The sequence below is a fragment of the Takifugu rubripes genome, chromosome 8 (genome assembly GCF_901000725.2).
Source record: "Takifugu rubripes chromosome 8, fTakRub1.2, whole genome shotgun sequence".
In the NCBI taxonomy this organism is placed as follows: Eukaryota; Metazoa; Chordata; class Actinopteri; order Tetraodontiformes; family Tetraodontidae; genus Takifugu; species Takifugu rubripes.
The window spans coordinates 10525938-10541084 of NC_042292.1; the positions used below are offsets into that span (position 1 = coordinate 10525938).

General features: G+C 50.8%; 3 protein-coding genes across 5 annotated transcripts; 1 reads left to right on the forward strand and 2 right to left on the reverse strand.

Annotated features, from left to right (window-relative positions):
* Nucleotides 1-514: 514 nt before the first annotated feature.
* aco1 (aconitase 1, soluble) lies at nucleotides 515-6507 on the forward strand. Of its 2 annotated transcripts, none has more exons than XM_003966729.3 (21): nucleotides 515-635; nucleotides 1558-1690; nucleotides 1841-2009; nucleotides 2190-2327; nucleotides 2404-2473; nucleotides 2540-2723; nucleotides 2788-2927; nucleotides 3004-3175; nucleotides 3245-3345; nucleotides 3419-3535; nucleotides 3644-3803; nucleotides 3872-4007; nucleotides 4091-4175; nucleotides 4262-4418; nucleotides 4495-4619; nucleotides 4693-4797; nucleotides 4869-5011; nucleotides 5075-5222; nucleotides 5309-5431; nucleotides 5527-5712; nucleotides 5790-6507. In XM_003966729.3, exons 2-21 carry the CDS (start codon nucleotides 1582-1584, stop codon nucleotides 5904-5906), a joined length of 2685 nt encoding a protein of 894 aa, XP_003966778.2. In that variant the 5' UTR covers nucleotides 515-635; nucleotides 1558-1581; the 3' UTR covers nucleotides 5907-6507. The 2 variants fall into 2 exon arrangements, with proteins under 2 accessions (XP_003966778.2, XP_029695549.1); XM_029839689.1 differs by lacking the exon at nucleotides 515-635 and adding an exon at nucleotides 1235-1253.
* Nucleotides 6508-7067: 560 nt separating this feature from the next.
* Nucleotides 7068-10684, reverse strand: paqr9 (progestin and adipoQ receptor family member 9). The gene has a single exon (XM_029840793.1). It carries the CDS (start codon nucleotides 9868-9870, stop codon nucleotides 8716-8718), a length of 1155 nt encoding a protein of 384 aa, XP_029696653.1. The 5' UTR covers nucleotides 9871-10684; the 3' UTR covers nucleotides 7068-8715.
* Nucleotides 10685-12349: 1665 nt separating this feature from the next.
* Nucleotides 12350-15091, reverse strand: LOC101079287 (leucine-rich melanocyte differentiation-associated protein). 2 transcript variants are annotated; one of them, XM_003966727.2, is made up of 5 exons: nucleotides 14591-15091; nucleotides 13824-14039; nucleotides 13330-13512; nucleotides 13171-13248; nucleotides 12350-12576 (listed from the first exon to the last, which is right to left on the reverse strand). In XM_003966727.2, exons 2-5 carry the CDS (start codon nucleotides 13982-13984, stop codon nucleotides 12387-12389), a joined length of 612 nt encoding a protein of 203 aa, XP_003966776.1. In that variant the 5' UTR covers nucleotides 13985-14039; nucleotides 14591-15091; the 3' UTR covers nucleotides 12350-12386. The 2 variants fall into 2 exon arrangements, with proteins under 2 accessions (XP_003966776.1, XP_029696149.1); XM_029840289.1 differs by having other exon boundaries at nucleotides 13824-14050.
* Nucleotides 15092-15147: the final 56 nt, after the last annotated feature.

Consider the following 15147-nt stretch of genomic DNA (forward strand, 5'->3'; position numbering starts at 1 on the left):
AAACTGAGCTGAAAGAGAAATAATCTTAAATCTTAAAAATAAAAAAGCGGTTTACGCAACACGGTTAAATCAGTCCTTTAAAGGAATTCATTGACATTTCTGACTGTAGAATTTATATCTGATTAATTGGATTCATTTTCTTTAATCTGCTGAAGGAAACGAGCAACCTGGGCTGAATGAAGACTTGTGTTTGGAGTAAAATGAGGGCCTTTTATAGCTAAGGAACACTAATCCAGTCATGAGTTGGGAGGTGTTTTACTGCCAGAGGCACCGATTCGCTTCAGAAATTATAATGACGCCAAAATTTCACCTCCCACTTCAGTTGCATCTATTATTTATTTGTCTCAGCGTATTTTTTACAGCTATCCTAAACATGCTCTTTTATTCTATTGTATCAGTCAATAACACAGGATTGTGACACGTTTCGAATGTCTCCAGTCTCAAATATACGAAATGAAAATATACACTAATGTGATTTCGTGAACGTGGGTTAACGTTTGGCGGATGCTTTTATTGTGAAACTCCAGAACGGAAGTTATTCGGAGTCAGCTGCTGCTGGCGGAAGCTTTTACTGCCTGTCTGACAGCGCTTGCTGCCTGTTCTGCTGGTTGCACTCTCCACTTGTGCTCACAAAAGTAAGTTATACGCACCATATTTGACATTTATCAGTGTCGGGTTATACGGTATCGTAGAGGGGACACAGCTAGCTAACCGGAGCCGTGTTTGCATTGTTGCAGCACAGTGGAGCGGAATGCTAGCTGACTGGCGGCGATATAAATCTTTATTTTAATTAATACTTAAATTCCACACAGCTACGTGTTGAGACCATAATGAAAAACAGTAATCAATAGTTCGTTTGTCTTACATACAGCTTAGATATTGGATATTGGTCTGCCCAACAGCTAATGCTAATAGCATTCACCAGAAGGCCAATTTAAGTTGATCTAAAAGCAGAGATCTTGAGTTTCCAGATAAAACGAGGGTGCACGATTTATTAAAGTTATGCATGTTGGCACGGATTTTAAAGGTATCCTGTCGAGGTTGTTGAATTAGCTGTGAAGCTGTCCTTATAACTGCGTTATTACACTACTTGAGTGATCTAACTGGCGTTTGCTTAATTGCATCACCCGCTGCATCCGCCATGGAATCGACTTTGGCCCCTTGTAGACATAGATTTCAAATATGTGGATATTCAGGAACTGTCGGTCCTGTGAGTAGTTCACCTTTCACACGGGTGCCAGCCTGGATCCCAGGTGAGGTGAGGCTTTCAGGGCCTTTCTGTCACCACTTTATACCACAGCTTTAGTTTTAATATGGTCCTGGAACTCTGTTATGCAGTTTTATCAGCTGAACGAGGGTCAAAAGTTCATTAACGTACCTGAAGGCTGATCCAGATCTTCAGGATATGAAGACCTTCGTCCTCAGAACTACATTATTACACCCTGTCAATGTTTTGTGTTCCATTTGTGTCGTGCTCTTTTCTTTACACAAGCAGATTTTGTTTAAACTTGTCTCTTTTTGAGCTGATGTTACCTGAGGCTGCGTCTCGTCTTTCAGCTCTTTACTGCCACCTAGAGGAGGATGTCTGGCTCTGAGAAAAACCCGTTCCAGCACCTCGTTGAGACTCTGGACCCAAACCAGCCTGGACAGCAGTTCTTCAACCTGTCTAAACTGGGAGATGCAAGATATGGTGTGTGTGTGTGTGTGTGTGTGTGTGTGTGTGTGTGTGTGTGTGTGTGTGTGTGTGTGTGTGTGTGTGTGTGTGAGAGAGAGAGAGAGAGAGTCTCTTGACAGGGATTAAATGAAAGATTAAATGATCCAAGTGTTGAACCCTCCTCAGAACGTCTGCCGTTCTCCATCCGAGTTCTCCTGGAATCTGCAGTCAGGAACTGCGACGGGTTCCTGGTGAAGCCCTCCGATGTGGAGAACATCCTCAACTGGAAGCAGACGCAGACCCAGACGGTGGAAGTCCCGTTCAGGCCAGCCCGGGTCATCCTACAGGACTTCACGTGCGTGGGTTATTCATCGAGACTACGGGTTATTAGGGGAGCCATTTAGGGTTGTCAGGGGACAGGAAGTGGACAGAAGCTCTCTGTGGGGACGTCCCTGTTACTGACTGTCCCCCAATGAAGAGCTCTCGCTCAGCTCGGAATATTTCTGTCCTCTCTCACTTCATCCGTACGTTCCAGTGGCGTCCCCGCAGTCGTGGACTTCGCCGCCATGCGGGATGCGGTGAAGAAACTGGGCGGAGACCCGGAGAAGATCAACCCGGTGTGTCCCGCCGACCTGGTCATCGATCACTCCATCCAGGTGGACTTCAACAGGAAGTAAGAGCACTTTATTCAGAGCTGTGCGGCTCCCCGAGCAAAGTAAACAGAAGTCAGCGCCGGCTTCCCTCGGCAGGTCTGACAGCCTCCAGAGGAACCAGGAGCTGGAGTTTGAACGCAACAGAGAGAGATTCCAGTTCTTAAAGGTAAGCGATGAGACGGACCTCCTCTGCTAGAGGGAGAAGATGTGCGATGTCCTCCTCTCTCCTCAGTGGGGCTCCAGAGCCTTCAGGAACATGCGGATCATTCCTCCCGGCTCAGGAATCGTCCACCAGGTCAACCTGGAGTACCTGGCCAGAGTGGTGTTCCAGCAGGACGGCTTCTTCTACCCTGACAGCCTGGTGGGGACGGACTCTCACACCACCATGATCGACGGGCTGGGAGTGCTGGGCTGGGGTGAGTGAGCCGCCCCCCCAGGAGGAGGAGATGCGGAGGCCTGCTGACGGTCTCCATCTTTCAGGCGTGGGCGGGATCGAGGCGGAGGCCGTCATGCTGGGCCAGGCCATCAGCATGGTGCTTCCTGAGGTGGTCGGCTATAAGCTGTGCGGGCTCCCGGACAAGCTCATCACCTCCACCGACATCGTCCTGACCGTCACCAAGGTAACGGCCGCGCCGGTCCTTTCACGAGCGCGAGGCGGGAAACGCCGGGCTTGACTCCGTGTCCCTGGAAACGCAGCACCTGCGGCAGGTGGGAGTGGTGGGGAAGTTCGTGGAGTTCTTCGGCCCCGGCGTCGCTCGGCTGTCCATCGCCGACCGGGCCACCATCGCCAACATGTGTCCGGAGTACGGCGCCACGGCGGCCTTCTTCCCCGTGGATGCTGTCAGCATCCAGTACTTGGAGCAGACAGGTGCGGGACCTTTGACCCCTCCCCCCCCACCGCTGTGGACAATCCTTAAAATGTCCATCGTTTGTCCAGGACGAGACCCAGAGAAGCTGGTTTACATCACAGCCTACCTGAAGGCCGTGGGGATGTTCAGAGACTACACCGACACCTGCCAGGACCCGGACTTCACCCAGGTTTGGGCTCGGACCCGTTGGACCACAGCAGACACGGGTTAGAGCTCTGAGGACTCTGTCCCGTCTCCCGCAGGTGGTGGAGCTGGACCTCGGCGCCGTGGTGCCCTGCTGCAGCGGACCTAAGCGCCCTCAGGACCGCGTCCCCGTGTCCGACATGAAGAAGGACTTTGAGAGCTGCTTAGGAGCAAAGGTGGGTCACGACCCCCACCCCTGTTAGGAGGGGTCCCAAATGACAGCTCTAGATCAGGAGGACACCCCCCCCCCACCGTCTCTCCGTCCCTCCCTCCTCTGTTCACAGCAAGGGTTCAAGGGTTTCCAGGTAGCGGCCGAGCACCACGCCGCCGCCGTGCCTTTTCACTTCGGGGGGGCGGAGTACGCGCTGGGCCACGGCTCGGTGGTGATCGCCGCCATCACCAGCTGCACCAACACCAGCAACCCCTCGGTCATGCTGGGAGCAGGTGGGTGCCTGGAAACCGTCCTGAAACCGTCCCGAAACAGTCACAGCAGCGGCCGGCTCTGCCCGCAGGGCTCCTCGCCAAGAAGGCGGTGCGGTGCGGCCTGAGCGTGAAGCCGTACATCAAGACCAGCCTGTCCCCCGGCAGCGGCGTGGTGACCTATTACCTAAAGGAGAGCGGCGTCATGGACTATCTGTCCCAGCTTGGGTAAATAGGGACTGGGACTGGCTGAACCCTCTCAGCGGGGGCAAATACGGAGTTTAACCTCTTTGTCCTCGCTCCCCCGACAGCTTCGAGGTCGTGGGCTACGGTTGTATGACCTGTATCGGCAACAGCGGCCCCCTTCCAGAGCCGGTGGTGGAGGCCATAACTCAGGTATCGCTTCCCTTCTCCGAGCTTGTGAAGATCCGCGCCGATCCACCGGTTCGGAGGTGTGATCCGAGGTTCTGGTGAGGTTTCAGGGGGACCTGGTGGCCGCCGGCGTCCTCTCGGGGAACAGGAACTTTGAAGGAAGGGTTCACCCCAACACCCGGGCCAACTACCTGGCCTCCCCGCCGCTGGTCATCGCCTACGCGTTAGCCGGCACCGTGAGGATCGACTTCGAACGCGAGCCCCTGGGTGAGCGCGCGTCCCTCTCCGATCCGCGTCGGCGCCCTTTCGGCCGGGGTGAGACCGTCTCCTGTCTGATCCACAGCCGTCACCCCCGAGGGCAGGGAGATTTACCTGAGGGACATCTGGCCCACACGGGAGGAGATTCAGGCGGTGGAGCGCACCTTCGTCATCCCGTCCATGTTCAAGGAGGTCTACCAGAAGATCGAGGTGCTGCCTCCTGTCTCTGTGGACCAGGACGGTGTCCAGGCGCGGGACTAACCTCGCTGCTGTGTCCCCGCAGAAGGTGAACGAGAGCTGGAACTCCCTGGTGGCTCCGTCGGACACCCTCTACAGCTGGGACCCCAAATCCACCTACATCAAGTCTCCGCCCTTCTTCGACAGTCTGGTAAATCACCCGGATCCTCTCGGGCACCCGCACGACCGTCTCCTGACCGTGTCCCTCGCTTTCCTCCCCAGTCCATGGAGCTGCAGCCCCCCAGGTCCATCCTGAACGCTCACGTGCTGCTGAACCTGGGAGATTCCGTCACCACGGACCACATTTCTCCCGCCGGGAACATTGCCCGGACCAGCGCCGCGGCGCGCTATTTGACCAGCAGGGGGTGAGTCAGGTGTGACACTGAGGGGGGGGGAGTTCCGCGTCGCTAACCTTCTCGCTTCCACAGTCTGAGCCCTCGGGACTACAACTCGTACGGCTCGCGGCGAGGCAACGACGCCGTCATGGCCAGGGGCACGTTCGCCAACATCCGGCTCTTTAACAAGTTCCTGAACAAGCAGGCGCCGCAGACGCTGCACCTGCCGAGCGGAGAGACGGTCAGCCCCCCCCCGCACACCCCCGCGCCGCTCCCGGGAACCCGGAATGTTTCACCGTGCGTCTCCGCCTGTGTGTCTCCCCGCAGATGGACGTGTTTGACGCCGCGGAAAGATACCAGCAGTCCGGGTTTCCTTTGCTGATCCTGGCTGGGAAGGAGTACGGCTCCGGCAGCTCCAGGGACTGGGCCGCCAAGGGCCCCTTCCTGCTGGTGAGCTTTCACCACGCTGTAGATCTTCAGCCTGGATCGATTGAGCGGTCCCATTGAGCTTCCTTCTAAATTGTGGACGCTATCGGTGTTTCCAGGGTATCAAGGCCGTGATAGCCGAGAGCTACGAGCGGATCCACCGCAGTAACCTGGTCGGGATGGGGGTGATCCCTCTGGAGTACCTGCCTGGAGACACGGCCGAGAGCCTGGGTCTGACGGGCCGAGAGCGCTACACCATCCTCATCCCCGAGAAGCTCACGCCCAGGATGGTCCTCCAAGTGCAGGTTTGTCAGGCCGGGCGCTCTCGCGTTTGATCGCTGCGCAGGTGTGTGACGCGCACTTCCCGTGTCTTCCCTCGCAGCTGGACGACGGAAAAACGTTCCGGGTCAGGATGAGGTTCGATACCGACGTGGAGCTGACCTACTTCCACAACGGAGGCATTCTCAACTACATGATCCGCAAGATGTCCCTGGGCTAACGCGCTAACACAGAGAGCGCCGCAGGTCTGGGAGTAAGCCAGACAGCAGAAGAAGAATTCAGTAACCTCTCCGTGCCTGGTACCTGGTACCTGGTACCTGGTACCACCCAGAACCATGTCTCCTCAGAGACTGCTGCTAATTCCTGTGTGAGGCCGGGTGTCCCTGGTTGTTCCAGGACAGTTGGCCAGAGTTTCACACATCAGTTATGGTTATATTTATGATCAGATCCGTTATTTCAAGAGGCCGTTGATGTAAGGCCTCCCCCTCGCCTGCAGGTGGCAGTAATGAGCCGGGACCGGAACTCTTCACCTGTAATCATAAATGATAAAGAATTGCACTGCAGAGCTTTGGTGGAATAAACTACGTAATTGGGAAGTTCCAGAATGGACCAGTGAGGACTGTTGGTGGTAATGCTGTAGATGAACGCTGACACCTTCACATCCCTTCAGAAAATGTAAATATTAGATTCATTCCAGCCTGTTGAATGTGAGCGACTGCCTTCATCCTTCAGTGTTTGTCTGCCATTGTCATCTTCCCGTCTATTCCTGTCTCATTCTAACATCCGTCAAGCCTTATAAAATAAACCAACTCTGACTATTATACTGTTGTTTCGGCTTTATTACACCTGTAATATACAGGTTGTTTGCCTGTCTGGGACATGTGACCTCCCTCTTCGGGGTTGTTAGGGTTCGTTCAAACCTTTGGAAGTCGACTGCCTCATGCTGCGGTTAATCTGGCTGATTTTAAACATGCAAAACCACATTTCGCACTTATGTATTTATTAAAATCTTGCAGGAATTAAATCAACCACCAGTCACGCTTCCGTAGCTGAAAGGGTTTAGATAAGCCTTATTCATCGGAAATAGGATTCAAATCATATCATCTGTCCCCGTTTTAGAAATCTAAATGTTTTTAACCTAGAAATTATTCTCATGGCTGTCTTTTAATGACAGTTACTGAAAGAGATCACTACATATAAAATATTTATCACCTAAATAGCGCCACATTTCCTCGGTCGCCCCCTGCTGGTAGCCTGCGTTACAGCTGTTCAGTACATTAAAAACTGGCCTACGTTCGTATGTTCACATGATTTTCAGATCATTTAGGAGCTCTGCTAATAATTGGGTGACTGGTAGTGAAAGGAAAACAGGAGCAAAGCTGTTGTCTGCATTATTTATTGGAGAAAAGAATCATCCGTTGCAGTCATTTAACATGGTTGTTTTTCGGCAGACAGCCTGAAATATAATTAATTCTCTCAAGGGTACATGTGAATGGATGGAATGACGACCGAATGCCTCAAAGAATAGTATTTTTCAAATTAGAGCTGTGTGGAGATCCACACACAACTGGATGACGGTGCATGTGTGAAAGGTGCTGCAGGGGGAGGAGATCGAGATGGTTCTGAGGTAGAAACAATTAACCGGACGTACAGGTTTGAGGAGCTTCGGCAGCTTTAAAGTGCACCATGGCAGGGTGATGTTGTCCTGCACATGAACTCATCCCAGTGTCAAACCATCATGCAAGTGAAAGCATCGTGACACGTGTGAAAGTGCATGTATGGAGAGCGTGGTATTCTCATAGACTCCAGACCTACAGTGTGTAAGTATGACATAAAACAGGCAGCTAACAAGGGGGAAAAGATCACATCATGCATTCTCTCAGGTGGTCTCCGCTTCGTGCTACCAGTAAGGGATTATTTACAGTGTGCAAATTCATCATGGATTGTTAGCGCTTCGGTTAGCGCTAGTCCAGGCTAATGTAGCTGTGTGGAGGTCTGGTTCCTCCACGGTTCCTCAGATCAGATCTAAAACAGACAAAACTAAACTCGACATGATGCTCGATTCATGCAGCCTCAACCCTCTTGCTGTTGGGATTTGACGCTGTTTTAGTCCATTTTAAACACAGATAAAAGAGAAAACACGGGGATCAACCTGTGCAAACTGCCCAGTTTAAGGAAGAGCATATTTTTTTAAAAATGCCCCCTGATCATAACCAAAGCTAGAGATAGAGAAGAGGTTGAAGTTCAACCAGAGGCTCACAGATACTCTCAGCAGTTAAACACTTCTGACTAAACTATTTTAATATCATTACAATTTTGACCCGGTTGAAAGTTTTAAAACTATGCTCTTTAGCAATAGCGCATTTTGCACAAAACATTGAGAGCTGTTGGTCCTGCTGGAACTCCAGACTCTTATGAGTTAAACATCTACAGAATCTGGTTTGAGGATCACATGATATGGATAAAAGCATCTTCAGGCTCAGTTGTCTGGGTTTAAACAGAGCTAGCAGGCCTATAGCACAAGCTGCTATTCATATCATCTATCGGTGTCACTACTGGGAGCATTTACAGAGAGAGAGACTCTCGAACGACCCCAGTGTGGGTTAAAACCAGTGAATAACCAGGACTGGAACACAGCTGGAACTGGGTTCTATAAACGATGTCGTCTGTAGAAAGGTTCAGACGTAAACATGGCTTCTAAATGAGAGGGTGCTCTCTCTCAGCAGCCCTCAAAAGTGCTATGCCAAACGCCAGCAGTTCGTTTCTGCCACATTGTCAAGGTCAGGACACTTCCTGCTGCGAAGGTCAGAGAGGTGGAAGAATGGGAGCAGAAAAACAAGGCTTGAAGGAACAGGGACAGGAAACGACGGCAGTCACGCTAACGCTAACACTGAAATCACAAACCAACGGTCCCACAGAGGTAGTTATTATGAGGCCACCCTCAACCTCTGGGCTCCGGACGTCATCACTGCAGGAACACTTTGTTTCAGTGTGGTGTGGCTCCGTGTGCAAACCTCTTCCACAGAAGGTCAGTGACATTTCAGGTGGCTCTGCTGGTGCTCCTTGGCTAGCTGGTCTCGCTGGGGTCCGTAGATGCAGCTGGCACGCCAGGAGAACCAGGCGATGATGGACACGATGGTGGTCTGGAGGAGGAGCATGACTCCATAGGTGGAGGCTGCTGTAGGTCCGGGGAGGCCGGACGGGCCTGCCGGGGGCAGCAGCAGGGCGGGGCTGAGCAGGATGGCCCTGACCTCGGCCTTGATCATGTACAGCTCGTTCAGGATGGACAGGAAGGTGCAGCAGTGGAACCACTGGTGACTGTGCCCCCAGACGTCGAAGCGGCCCGGCGCCAGTCGCTCGGGCAGCTTGCTGATGTTGAAGACGGCGGACACCAGCAGCCACAGACAGTGGCGCCAAAAAAAGCCGGAGGTGGGCATCGAAGCGGCAAAGGAGGAGGAGCCGGCGGAATAAGGCGAGCGGGTGAGGAGGCGGTAAAAGACGGGCGTGGAGGAAACCAGGAGCGGGAGAAGGAAAACCAGAGTTCGGATCATGTAGCGGTGCTTCCTCCACTTCTGCCGAGTGATGCTGCAGGACAGGACGCAAACGATGGCGACGATGCACGCAGACGGGATGTAGAAGGTCTCAAAGAAGACGCTGAACTGGGGGATTGCATAGGCGGAGGTGGGAGCCTCCCGGGAGTCCTGGTCCAGATCCAAACCAGCAGGAGCCACCGTGTCCAGCAGCCCTGCTCGAGGGTGGATGTAGTAGAAGTACGCTAGGGAGGAGCCCACCGTGTAGGCGCTGATGGTGCCGTAATCCACAAAGAAGCAGACTTCCCTCACCACCAGGGACATGGAATTGAGAAGGTGGGCCATGCTGCTGCCCATGAGCAGGCAGAAGACCCCGATGAAGTAGGTCCACAGCGGGTAGAAGAAGGGAGCGGAGCTCGGCGGCGCGCCCTCCCACCCAAACACCTCCACAAAGTGGTAGGAGAAGATGAAGACCGGGACAAAGTGCGTCCAGAAGTTGCCCGTCTCGTTGGTGGGCCTGAAGGCGGACAGCAAGCAGTCCTTCAGGCTGTAGTTGGGGAAGCGGTAGCCGCTCAGGATGAAGTTCTCGATCACCCGAGGCGGCACGTCCGTGTGTTTGAGCAGAGGTAACGGCTGGCTGCATCTCAGAAGCATGGCGGCCACGGATCGCCCCCCCCACCCGGACGCTTCTTATGGCTTGGCTGTTGGGTTTATTGCAGAGCGCAGGAAGAGAAGGAGTTTGAAGGATCTCTTCTTCCGTGCTAAGGCACCTTTGAGCTCAGCTCCACTCAGCTGTCCGCTCATCCAAACAGGAGGGGGGGGGGGGGGGGGGGGGCAGAGTCCAAAAGGCCACCTACGAAGTTATTGGCTCCTTTGGGTTCCCTGTTGGCTGCCGTGCAAAAGTCACGTCCATCTCTGTCCTTCACCTACTTTGCATAGTCTATGTGGTCACACTCTTGGAGCACGCACGCTTCTGCAGCAGCAAATAAGAGTGAAGGTCACTGATCACTGAGCTGGTCCCTGCAGAAGCTCCTGGACACGTAGGACGTGGAGGTCATGCTGAGTCCACCGCTGACAGAATCATCTGGGTCCATGTCCCGGGTCCCTCTGCTCCCAACCCTCGGCTCTGAAGGACGCTGCCAAGCGGATGTCTCCCGGGGCTGCACTTTCAGCATGCACGCGCTCTCTTAGCGCAAGGTCACGCAAAAAATTAAATAAATAAAACATCCACAATCCCGCGATTCCACGCGCGTACATGCTCACGGAGGTCCTCGTGTGTGTGTGGTGGCAGCTCGCGGTGGATCCGCGAGCCGGCGGAGCTGCAACCTGCCGGCATTTCACCCAGACGCTGCTCCAAGGATTTGACAACTCTGACTGTCAATCACCGAGTACGCAACAGCCGAGTTCCGGTCTAGGAGTTTCAGAATAAAAGTCGACTGTGCTTTATTTTGCCTTTATGCTGGTTATTAAACGACCGAAACGCAGACAGCTGGTTGTTACTGTGTGGTTCGTTTATGACTTCATGAAGCACGAGGCACCACCGTCGTTCCAAAGGAACAAATTAATCGGACGAAGTCGAAATTAAAAAAAAAAAGATTAATTTGAAGTTATATTTGTTTCCGGAGCGGTGCTGCTGCAGTTCGAGAACTAAGTGTCCCTTTAAAATGTTGCGGGTCCGTTTGTATGTGTGCATCCCATCAACCAGAGTGGGAGCCTTTCAGAGGGCTGGAAGTAATCCGAGCCGAGCCGAGCCGAGCCGTGTTTCTCGTGTTACAGTGCGTGCGGTGAAGTTTAATCCCGCTGAGAGCCCGACCCCAACACACACACACACACACACACGCACACACACACACACACACACACACACACGGTTTCATGACATTTTACGACATAATACTTTTTTTGCCGGGTTTCATTCAGAACCTTCACAACCATGAAGCGCACCACAGCTGTAGAGCCTCACATTTGTAGAAGATAAACTAAAGGAGCATTAATTTTAGTCATGTCAAAAATATACAAACATGGATATTGTCCATGTGTTGACTGTCAGCCATTCTTGTCTACATCTCCCTTTTGTGAGTGAAAAGCTGTATTTGTCTTGCCCCATCCATCCATCCATCCATCCATCCATCCATCCATCCATCCATCCATCCATCCATCCATCCATCCATCCATCCATCCATCCATCCATCCATCCATCCATCCATCCATCCATCCATCCATCCATCCATCCATCCATCCATTCATTCTCTCCTTTCTCTCCCTGCAGCCATTAACATTGTGTCCAGATGTCAGGAAGTCTTTCAGGCAGCATTTTAGGTGGTGGTGGGGTAGTGAGTGGAATAAGAAACAGACCAGTTCAGCAGAATGGGGGTGGGGGGGGGGTGCCATCTGGCTAAAGATAGTGAAATATTTGTTTTTATGGGATTGTAATAGATAAGCTAAGCTTTAAATATACTTCCTGATTGTACCAGGCAGGAACATCTTGTGTGCTTAATGAATTCTCATAATAAAACCGCTATAAAAGCTGACAAATAAAATCCTTAGCCATTAAAAGAATTTTAAAAAAACAATCACTTTAATGGATGTACAAAAATCAATGAAAACAGAAAAAATAGCTAAAGAAACGCTACTTTCTGGGCAGACCCATGTGGTCTCTAAAGGTTCCAGGATTCAGACCTTACATGTGCGAATGGGTTTGTCCTGGTCTTCTCCCACAGTCCAGAGGGAGCAGCTTGATCGGAAAAGTCTAAATTACTAACAGGAAATGACCGTCTATTACACTCAGAACCGCGAAAACAGAAGAGAGAGCAGAGGCTGAGGAAGCAGCAGCGAGTGAAGGAAAACAACAGGAAATGGACAGGAAGTGGAGACTTCTTCTAACTTCAAACCCCAACAATGACAATGGTGCAAACAGGAAGGACGTTGTGTCCACATGGAGCAGGAGTTACTCAAACATCACACCTCTGCAGACAGAGGTGGAGATATGAAAGCTCAACCCCTCACAGTCATGATGGTGGGGTAGCACTTCACCATGGCATGTATGTTAGAACGCGTCCACTAGTGTGTTGTTGTGTACACTAGTGTGCAGTAGTGTGTTACAGTACTGTGTGTTGTGGAGTCTTCCTCTGGTTGGCTGAAGTAGTGTTGTATGTCCTCGCTCATGTACTTTACTGTCTGATCACAGTACTGGACTTTTTCCGCATGTGTCGACGCTTCTTGGAGGACACGTCCTTGCTCCTCAGGCTGTGGCCACTCTGCTGCAGACGGTAGGTCTTCCTCGCCTGGATTCTCTCCTTTTCCAAGACCTCCGTGTCATCCAGGATCTCCAGGCCTGGAATCTGACTGATGACATACTGCCTGGAGAGGCAGCAATAACATTGTTGAATCGAATACCAACAGTCAGATAATCAATTACACACTGAAGTATCTGTTGGTATCTGTCTCTAATTAGGGTAATTATTTATGTTCTGTATTGAAGTAATGTTTCAGGTTCAAAATATTATAAAGCTGCTGTTGTTAGAAGCTAATTCAGAGCATTTCTGACATTCAATACACATGAGTACATTTCTAATTTAATTTAATTTCTTGGAGCCACTTCTTCTTTTGCATATTATTTGAAATATTAATGTATTGAAATCAAATCAGCATTTCCTTAAGTTAATTATCAATTTGTCTTTCCTCTCTGGCTGTTTCTTACACCGTGTAACCACATGAGGGCGCTGCAGCGCGATGTCCATGCTGCTACACTTGTGTCTGGTTTCTGGAGTAGCAGAAGAAGAAACTAAAGTTTTCCAGATTCCTAGTATTTTAAAGTCTAAAAATTCTAAATCTGTTGAACATAAATTCTGAATACTGCTTCCAGGAATACAAATCACTCATTCATTCATTCATTCATTCATTCATCTCTGATGAAGGTGAAGGGGTCACTGGTCAGATGAGCTGGTTTACTACCTGTAGTCTGTGTACTGAGTCAGACTTCCTCCGTTGAAGTAACTGGGCGCTGCCTCGTTATTCATCATACTGAGGATCCTGAATTAGGTGGGAAATTGTCACACATGAGGGTCTGAGCATCAACGCATCCGCTCACGCAGGTGAAAAAGAGCCTCTCACTTTATATTCGGGAATTTTCGGCGGATTTCCTCCACAAAGACGGGCAGATTGTTGAGCTTGTTCTTGTTGATGTAGAGCGTGGTCACGCTGGGCATGTAGGGGAACTTGATGTGAGACGTGTAGTGGTTTCCGTCCAGAATGAGCGTGCTGAGCTTCTGCAGCTGGCCCAGCAGAGCCGGGTTCCCGTGAGGACCGAGTGAAGGAGAGAAGAGGGGGTCGAGGCGGGCGCGGCACCCAGGAGGTCAGACATCCACACTTAAAACATCTAACCTCAAACTGATGGAACAGTGTTAACCTCGGTGATCTCATTATTACTGGAGCTCCCTGAAGCTTTAAAACTAAAAAAAACAGCCACATAGCATTACGTATAACGGTTTTACTAAGGATTGATGTGAATTCTTTGCTACAGTGTTTCATCCCTGATATTTAAATTTCTATTATTCCAACCTCTTTCTGGCTGACTGGATGCTGACAGTCCCTAATAAAAAGGATACTCCTCTAGCAGATTGTAGCTCAGGTCGAGGACTTCTAGGGTGTCTGTCTGGGACAGGATGGCATCGTAGGGAATTTCTGTCAGGCCCTGGTAAGCAAAGGAATACCACTGGAAACCTGACTGGCTGGACTGGCTGTGAAGGCCTGAAGTCTGGTGGTCCATCGCAAATGACCCCCCCTTACCGGGGTGACGGCACTTGAAGGACACTCAAAGGACACTTGAAGGACACTGGGTTGGGTGGGGGGAGTCAGAAAGGGAGTGTCGCCAAAATTAGCAAGAAAATGAGCATGTCTAATTCACAATTCAAAAGTTCTCACAATATGAAGGCTTCAGTCCCATATTCTCAAATGAACCCATAACAGATCAATGAACACCAATAAACATTGTTTTTGTAGCAGCTTTATGTTCAGTAGCACTTCTGCACCAACATACTTCTGCACACCTCAACAGGATCAGTCCAACATGTTTCTAGATATTAGCAATAAAAAGAGAAAAACATGCTGAAGACAATCTGTTTTTCGTTGATAAAGACCATATCACCATCTCATTCAATCCAACTTCCCTCTCTCATAGAGTTTTTTTTTTATCACCACAGCATTGAAACATGAGGCTCTTTATTCTGGGTGACCCGGAACATTTTCATTTCCTGAGATCAATTAAATCAAAACAACACGTTGACCCATTTATTCATCAAACTAGTCAGAGCTTCACCAAAAACACACTAATCTACCCAGATGCAGAATTCACGGCAAAGCCTGAAAGAAATACCTGGAGATTGTGTCCAGTCAGTCAGAGCCTCTGTTTCCTTTCAGCGCCGCTACAGAGCGGTTACAGCAGACGTTGAGAACATTTCAACTGCACTCAGCCGGCAGACGAGCTGCTGTCTGTTTCCTTCCTGCAAACCTCTGAGAAATTCCTCCCAGCTCCTATAAAAGGCTCCCTTTCATACTGCATCTGCAGATCACATGGGGGATAATCAGATTACTAACCTACTGGCCGCAGATCCCTCAGCATCAAGCACCAGCGTGGGGTTCCAACGGAGGAAGACCAGGGCAGCGGTCTTCAGCAAGCATGAATAAAGCAACATTTTCATGCATGATTATAATTCCTGAGGGCAGAAAATAAAATTCACACGCATCATCTATATCTTTACGGGTGTTCCATGTTCTGAGTGTGAGGACAGACCCATCTTAGTCTCATGACACCCTCGGGCCTGATGTTTAGCATCCCTCCCCCCCCTATCTGCCCTCCCTCCCACCCTTGAGGCTTGTGCACTGCCTTGGGTCTTCACATGTGGGAGGAAATCATCTGATGGACAGCTGTGA

What these genes read in the sequence shown, in the direction of transcription:
- aco1 (XM_003966729.3), top strand. Translation starts at nt 1,582, where the DNA reads ATGTCTGGCTCTGAGAAAAACCCGTTCCAGCACCTCGTTGAGACTCTG. An exon ending in CGCTATTTGACCAGCAGGGG is followed by an intron (nt 5,012 to 5,074) that starts GTGAGTCAGGTG and finishes TCGCTTCCACAG; the next exon opens with TCTGAGCCCTCGGGACTACA. An exon ending in CCAAGGGCCCCTTCCTGCTG is followed by an intron (nt 5,432 to 5,526) that starts GTGAGCTTTCAC and finishes CGGTGTTTCCAG; the next exon opens with GGTATCAAGGCCGTGATAGC.
- paqr9 (XM_029840793.1), bottom strand. Translation starts at nt 9,870, where the DNA reads ATGCTTCTGAGATGCAGCCAGCCGTTACCTCTGCTCAAACACACGGAC.
- LOC101079287 (XM_003966727.2), bottom strand. Translation starts at nt 13,984, where the DNA reads ATGGACCACCAGACTTCAGGCCTTCACAGCCAGTCCAGCCAGTCAGGT. An exon ending in AGCTACAATCTGCTAGAGGA is followed by an intron (nt 13,513 to 13,823) that starts GTATCCTTTTTA and finishes CGGTCCTCACGG; the next exon opens with GAACCCGGCTCTGCTGGGCC. An exon ending in ACTCAGTACACAGACTACAG is followed by an intron (nt 12,577 to 13,170) that starts GTAGTAAACCAG and finishes CTGCCTCTCCAG; the next exon opens with GCAGTATGTCATCAGTCAGA.